The sequence below is a fragment of the Otolemur garnettii genome, unplaced genomic scaffold (genome assembly GCF_000181295.1).
Source record: "Otolemur garnettii isolate 467f Iridium unplaced genomic scaffold, OtoGar3 scaffold00003, whole genome shotgun sequence".
NCBI classification, from domain to species: Eukaryota; Metazoa; Chordata; class Mammalia; order Primates; family Galagidae; genus Otolemur; species Otolemur garnettii.
In genome coordinates, this window is record NW_003852398.1 from 43,423,197 (window position 1) to 43,430,846 (window position 7,650).

The 7,650-nt window shown below is 44.9% G+C and overlaps 1 protein-coding gene across 1 annotated transcript in view; it reads right to left on the reverse strand.

Moving 5' to 3' along the window:
- Nucleotides 1-3,207: 3,207 nt before the first annotated feature.
- SLC22A5 (solute carrier family 22 member 5) overlaps nt 3,208-7,650 on the reverse strand; it is a 29,954-nt gene continuing 25,511 nt past the window's right edge. The window contains exons 8-10 of the mRNA XM_003782211.2: nt 5,593-5,775; nt 4,102-4,237; nt 3,208-3,747 (exon numbers count right to left, since the gene is read on the reverse strand). Coding sequence (XP_003782259.1) covers nt 3,660-3,747; nt 4,102-4,237; nt 5,593-5,775 — 407 coding nt within the window. The 3' untranslated portion in view covers nt 3,208-3,659. The remainder of the gene's footprint in view (nt 3,748-4,101; nt 4,238-5,592; nt 5,776-7,650) is intronic.

A 7,650-nucleotide genomic window follows, 5' to 3' on the forward strand; every position in this document is an offset into this window, starting at 1 on the left:
CTCGATCTTCCCAAAGCCATGGCAGTGGATGGAAACAAGCCACACATGAGTCCAGCATGGTTGGGCAGAGGGCCTGGATTTTTGGACAGTTGGCTCTGAGCAGTGGCTTAGGCTATTGCCCTACCATAGGAAGACCTCTAAGCATGCAGGTAGTTAAGGTTTTTGCCCTCAGAAGGCTACAAATCACTGGAATCAGTGGCATTGAAAGTAAGAGAGGAAACGCAGAAACTGCTCATTCGTGCAGTAGGAGAATGGGCAGGCAGGGCTGCACTCAGACTCTGGAGCCCTGTGAAGTCGGTTGATCAGGAACTCAGCATAGAACCAGTCTGCAGAAAGTGGAGAAGCTGACAGTGGTGCAGAAGATACGCTGCCTCCGTTCCCACCTGAGTATGACGCTGCTTGTTTATACAACACTGGAGGTTTTCACCCAGGTCCATCCACATTTTCTAGCCCAAATACCCTTGAAAAGTTGTACATAGGCTTGGTGCCCGTAGCACAGTGGTTATGGTGCCAGTCACATACACCGAGGGTGATGGGTTTGAACCCGGCCTGGGCCAGCTAAACAACTACAACAAAAAAACAGCCTGGCACTGTGGCAGGTGCCTGTAATCCCAGCTTCTTGGGAGGCTGAGGCAAGAGAATTGCTTAAGCCCAAGAGTTGGAAGTTGCTGTGAGCTGTGACGCCACAGCACTCTACCCAGGGCAACATAGTGAGACTCTGTCTCAAAAAGAAAAGAAAAGAAAAGTTGCGTATAGATATCAGACACCTTTGCATACCACGTCCAATCCCCAATCCTCTCAGTCCAACCACTCACTCCAGCCACTGTTGCAGTGACCCAGTTCATGCAGGCTCTGGACTGCAATATATTATTGTTTTCTATCCATGAGATTGAATCTGTTTGGGACTCATGCATTTGCAACCTGAAAACGTGGGGAGGTGATGCCTGTGGGGTTGCCTTTGATGAATGGGTACCAAAAGAGAAATGCTTCCCCCTTCAATCCATGGGGCAGAGGTTTTGAGCCATATTTCATTAGGCCTCCTCAGAAGTTCTTGCTGGATGCGGCATTCTTGCCCTTGCTATTGGCCAACCTGATGACACATCTTAGTATTTGGTCTCCTTCCTTCCCTATTCTTCTCCCCAGAATCTCATTCTCAAATAAACTACTTAATTAACTGCAAGATGTACGGCTTTAGGCTCTTCTTTCAGGGTAACCAAGGCTGAGACACTGTGCAAGAAGGTAGCTCAGTCTATAATCAATCAATAAAGTGAAGATTTCTAGTACACAGGAATTAAATCTTAGCCTGAGAGATGAATTCCAACCATTGCCAGAATTAGTTTAAGCTGACAGAAATGTGATGATGATGTGGTACAAGGTCACTGACTTCTGGAAAAAAAGACTGCAGGCAGTTGCTATTATTTAAAAATCATTTTACTTATTAAAACTTTCTCATTTTCCAAGGCACTTCAGTAGCATTCACAAAAATATGATTTGTTTGTTTTTTAACCAAGTGAAGCATATGCTTTAGTGGTACCATGGTAACATAATTGGCAAGGAGAAGACAACTACACTGAACACAAAATATCTCCCAATAATGTTACACGGCTGAAGTGAGCACTTTGAAAGACTGTGAACATAATTTCAATGTTTTTTATAATTTTTCCCCATGATTAGGTACCATAAACAATGACTTTGGGTTTGGCATTCAGAGAAGTGCTAGAGGATAAATCTGGAAAGGCCTTGCACCAGTGGCAACTGCTGACCATTATCAGAGTGATTCTGGGTATAAAAAAAAAGACACAGGTCAGGTGCAGTGGCTCATGACTACAATCCCAGGACCTTGGGAAGCCAAGGAAGGACTGCTTGAGGCTAGGAGTTCAAGACTAGCCTGGGAAAACACAGTAAGACCTTATCTCCATAAAAAACAACAACAACAAAATTAACCAGAGGCCAGGCATGGTGGCTCATGCCTGTAATCCTAGCACTTTAGAAGGCTGAGATGGGCAGATCACCTGAGCTCATGAGTTCGAGCCCAGCCTGAGCTAGAGCAAGACCCTATCTCTAAAAAACACCAGGAATTATGGCAGGTACCTGTAGTCCCAGCTACTCAGGAGGCTGAGGCAGGACAATCGCCTGAGCCCAAGAGTTAGAGGTTGCTGTGAGCTATGATGCCAGAGCCCAGAGCACTCTATAGGGGATGACAAAATGAGACTCTGTCTCACAAAAAAAAAAAAAAAAAAACAAATTAGCCAGGTATGATGACATACACCTGTAGTCCCAGTTGTTAAACCTAGGAGGCTGAGGCAAGAGGACTGCTTGTGCCCAGGAGTTTGAGGCTGCAGTGAGCTATGATCATGCCACCACTGTACTCAGCCTGAGCAACAGAGTGAAATCTCATCTCTCAAAAAAGAAAAATAAAATAGAAAAAGAAACCGGGAGACTAAGGAACCAGCCTTCCCCAAGTCTATTCTGAAGGGCAAATAACTTAAGGAGAAAAAGACACAACAACAAATACAACAACAAAACAAAACCCACATCACACTTTAGAGAGACTTGAGACAAAGTTGTCTGTCTCTTTTACACTGATCTGCTTCCTTCAAATCACATACAAGCTATAGAAGTGAGGAGGTTTGATTTACACAACTATGGAAAACAAGAATAGTAGATTCAATGAAGCATTTTTTATGGGCCTGGACAAGCCCAGTGCTTTGATCAGATGTAAACAAATCTACCCAGCAGTCAGTCTGAGTGGCCAAGAGCTCACATATCAATGCACTTGCCCATGTTCTGTATCTGCCCACTCTCCTCCTTAATTACCTTCAGTTCTCCCTAGACCAGTGGTTCTCAACTCTCCTAATGTCACGACCCTTTAATACAGTTCCTCATGTTGTGGTGATCCCCAACCATAAAATTATTTTCGTTGCTACTTCATAACTGTAATTTTGCTACTGTTATGAATCATAATGTAAATATCTGATATGCAGGATATATTTAGGCGACCCCTGTGAAAGGGTCTTCTACCCCTAAAGGGGTTGCAACACACAGGTTGAGAAACGCTGTCCTAGACCCTGTGTTCTCCTGCCCTGGGAAGTGACAGTCCCAGATAATCTGAGAAAAGGTGAGGGTGGCGCCTGTGGCTCAAAGGAGTAGGGCGCTGGCCCCGTATACCAGAGGTGGCAGGTTTAAACCTGGCCTTGACCAAAAACTGCAAAAAAAAAAGGTGAGAAATCAAACTCCCTGTGAAACAATTTCTTTTCCTCTAAAGGCCACCATTAGAAAGAAGGAGATAGAGGAACTTAGACCTCTAGAATTATTAGAAGCCTTTTCAAGTAGTCTAAAATTAAAATGTAGATTTAACAGATTCTTCTTATGTTCTTCCAAATCCCATTGGTTCTGGTGAATAATGAACTTCTCAGTCCATCATCATAAGTTAGGACTTATCTAAAGGTGTTAGTAGGTAGCCACGGGGTCTTCAGAGGAGTGGTACTCTAGGACTCCACATACCTCTGAGTCTGGGTGCCCATCCATGAGCAAGTCAGACACAGGTGAAGAGAATAAACAGCAAAGGTCTTTGTCACTGAAGGACTCGGAGTCTGCACAAGCTGTTTCTGACAAGACACAGTCTATCCTCTTAAGTTTCTCACTTACTGGAAGCTGTGTTAGAAGGCTGTGCTTTTAAGGATTGTGGGGCTTTCTTCACCATCTCTTAACATCTTTGTATGACTTGCAGTCTGCCTGTATTTTATCCTACAAAAATAGGCAAAACAAATATTAGTAACAAATTTTAAAAAGATGCCTGCCAGTCTTAAAACAAACAAGAACTAAGGGAAAACACTGGGGAAAATAATCATACAGCAAATTTTGAAATGTTTCTCCTGGCCCCTGTACCATCCAGAGCTGCTGCTGTCATGGGGATATGCAGGGTGGCATGTCCACACAGGAACAGACTTCAGAGGTCAGGCTGGAAGCACCTTGCTACTTATACTTATAACCCTTTGATGGCTAACCTAGTCCATGGAACTTGTAAGAGTTTGTTGGAGCCTCTACCATAGGGATCCTAAGATCTAGCCAGGCCCAGACCCAGTGTATCACCTGTCTTACCCTTTGACCCTTAGCATCTGGTCAATGGTGTCTGGAAGTGGGGTGCCAAAGCTCTCTGGGAGGAACAAAGTGAGGATGGCTGTCAGGATGGTCAGACTTCCCATGAGGATGTAGGGCAGGAAGCGGTCATAGGCACCTATGGCAAAGCAGACAGAGCCCAAACCCAGGGGTGCAGTTAGCCTGGGTCTCTCTCCAGCCGCTCTTCATGCTCCCAGAACTCTATTAAGAGGATCACTTTCCTCCTTAGTCTCAGCATCTCCCACTGTCTGAGATTCCAGATTGGAATCTGGTACCAGGACGGGTTTCAGAACCCAGAGCAGGCAGAGGCATGACCAGAGGTCCCCAGAAGTTGAGCAGTACCCCAAGACACAGGGCCAGGGGTGTGTGTGTGGGGAAGAGTGGATGGAGCTGAGCCATGATGATTATTCCTATTTCTCAAGGTTGGGTTTCCAAGGAACTTGAAGTACTTGTCTAGGGACAAGAATAACTCTCCCACCTCTGCAGATGTGTCCCAACCCGTTTGATTTGCCTTCAGGCTACACAAGCTGTTTCTGCTTGTTACAGCTATTTGGTATGTTCAGAAAGCACTCTGGGTACTCTCAGGGTGCCACCCATCCTCCCCAAAGATGTGCTACCTAGGGATGTGGGGGGAAATAGTGGTGCCATGAAGGTATACTGTTGAGAAGAGAAAACTGGGGCCCTGACACATTAAATGACACAAAGCAGATCCTTATGCAATGTAAACCATTGCAGGTGCTCCAAGTTAGAATATCCTCAGTTCATCAGACCACTTGAATGGACCTCTTTCCCCTCCTGTTCTTTTAAATGCTGATTCTAAGAAGAAATTCCTCCAACGAAGTACAGGCTCCCTAAGCTACTCTGTGGTTTCCCAGGATAAAAGAATTGTAGCCTCTGGTGTAGGGCGGAGAATGGCTGAAACAGAAACAAAACCTTCTAATTCTCTCATCAATTTCTAGCCAGTCTATAGGTTTTTGTTTTCTTTCTTTCTTTTTTTTTTTTATTGAGACAGAGTCTCAGTATGTTGCCCTCAGTAGAGTGCCATGGTGTCACAACTCATAGCAACCTCAAACTCTTGGGCTTAAGTGATTCTCTTGCCTCAGTCTCCCAAGTAGCTGGGACTACAGGACTACAGCCACAACACCCGGCTATTTTCCTTGTTTTTGCTGTTGTAGTTGTCATTGTCATTTGGCAGGCCCAGGCCAGGTTCAAACCTGCCAGCCCCTGTGTATGGGGCCAGTGCCCTAGCCGCTGAGCTACGGGTGCTGAGCCAGTCTCTATGTTTTTCACTGGAAAGTGATAGCCTCCCTGACAGGACGCTCAGAGAACCCTCCTCAGCCACAGACCTAATATTGGAGGGAGCCCATTTGCTGTATCTGCTTGTTTTCTTGTTAACAAGCTATCTGTGCTGGCAGTAAGCTGATTGGCACGTCTACCCCAGCACTCCAACGTGCCCTTGCCCATGGGACTTACCAAGGTAAACAAAGTAGGGAGACAGGATGCTGCCCAGGCGGGACGCTGTGGAGCTGACTCCCACACCCATGTTTCTGACCACTGTGGGGTACAGCTCAGCTGTGTACACATAGACCATGGAAAAGGCAGCAGTGATTCCAAACTTGCCCACCATCACCAGGACTGTAGCCAAATAGTACAAGTCTGGAGAGGCAAAGGGAAGAAGACAAGAGTAGGCACCAACCCCAGGCACACTGCTATGCAGTGTTTCATCGTATTTTTGCCTGATATAAATATACTTTCTTCTCCAATATTTTTTGGGGGTGGGTTAGTTTCTATAACTTCCTATTATGGGAAAAAGGACTATAGCCAAGGCTTCCCTCCAAGTTGATTACTGAAAGGAGGCTGGGACTGGAGCTGTGTTACATGCATTTTCCTGAGCCTAGAGACCACCAGAGTGAGCGCCTCAATAGCCCAGTCAACCTGCTTTCCAGTCCAGAAGTTGCAAAAGACATGTGTGGGGAGACAGCTGCCACCCCAGAATCTCATACTGCCAGCACTGTGGAATTAACTGATGATTTTTACATCAATGGAGAATCTAGTTCTAACTCATTTAGAACAAAAAAAATTCATACCATCACTAGGATGATCCTCTCATCTGTCCTCACTGTGCCAAAGAGAGAAACCGGGTCGGGTCACTCTGAGCTCAGTGTGAACCTCTACATCATTTCTGGCTTCTTCCACCGGACACCACTAGGGGTTGTCCCTGTGCAGTGTTACCAGCCTGACAGGTAACACCTGTGACCACGGACGCTCCGAAAGCCACGAGTACACTGAGAACTCTGGGCACAGTGCCAGACAGATGAGGGCCTGCCAGATGTTCTATGGCTACCTTCTATTCACTGTGGGATACAAGACAGTTTTAGAGATTAAAATCCTGCTCAGGGCCTATGAGGCCCTCTCTGTGACCTGGGTCTTGACCCTCTCTTAACTAGCTCCCTTTTTCTCCTCAAACATGCCAGGCTTATTTCCTGCTCAGGGTCATTGCCTTCGCTGCTTCTTCCTGAAATGTTCTCCTAGACTTTTCTATGGTTTTCTCTGTCACTTCATGTATGTTTCTGCTAAACTGCCCCTATTCAGGGATACTGTCTGTGACTGCTTTATAAAACCAGCTTCCCATGCCCTATTTTTATTCATAAAAGGTAGCACAATCTGAACTGTATCAAGCATTGCATTTACTTGTTTGTCTTCTCTACAAGGGTGTGAGCTCCATGAGGGCCTGGAGTTTTGCCTGACTTATTTCCTTCCATATTGCTAGCACCAAGCATAGTGCCTATAGCAGGCACTCCATGGATAGGTGTTGAATAAGACAGGGCCAGGAAAAAAAAATGGGCATGGCTCTTTCTTCCCCCTTATTCTGGAGTGGAAAACAAATAAATATGAACACATTACCTTGGGTATACAGTAAAATTAACCAATAGCCCCAATGTTGGTTTTTCTCACTCCCCCAAAGCCCAGGTCATAAGAGTGTTCTGGTCTCAGAAGGCACTTTCTTTTGATTTTTAGGCCAAGAATACATATGCAAGGTCTGATAATTAAGTTCGAGAACTTGGCACCATGTGCTTACATTACCGGCATGGTACAAACAACTCAGTAAAGTTTCATAACCTTTGTATACTAGTGTCTCACAGTTGTGTTCATGTCAATGTGTGGTGGTGTCTCACTGAGTGGCATTCATTATTGTTGTGTGTTTTTGTGTGCCACCATGAGAATCCCAGAGCTTAAATTAACAAACAAAGATTTATTGAAGAGAGGTCAGGGAAGCCAATAGTGAGCAGAACTGACAAAAACATTGCAAAAATTGATGAAATTGTGCATCAATCATTAGCTGACTTGCTGAGGCAAGAGGATCACATAAGCCCAAAAGTTTGAGGTTGCTGTTAGCTATGACCCCATAGAACTTTACTGAGGGCAAAAAAGTAAGACTCTATCTCAAAAAAAAAAAAAAAATTATCAGCTGAGTATTAGAAATATAGCAGACCAAGTAAACATCAACAGAGAAACAAGAAAATCTTTTTT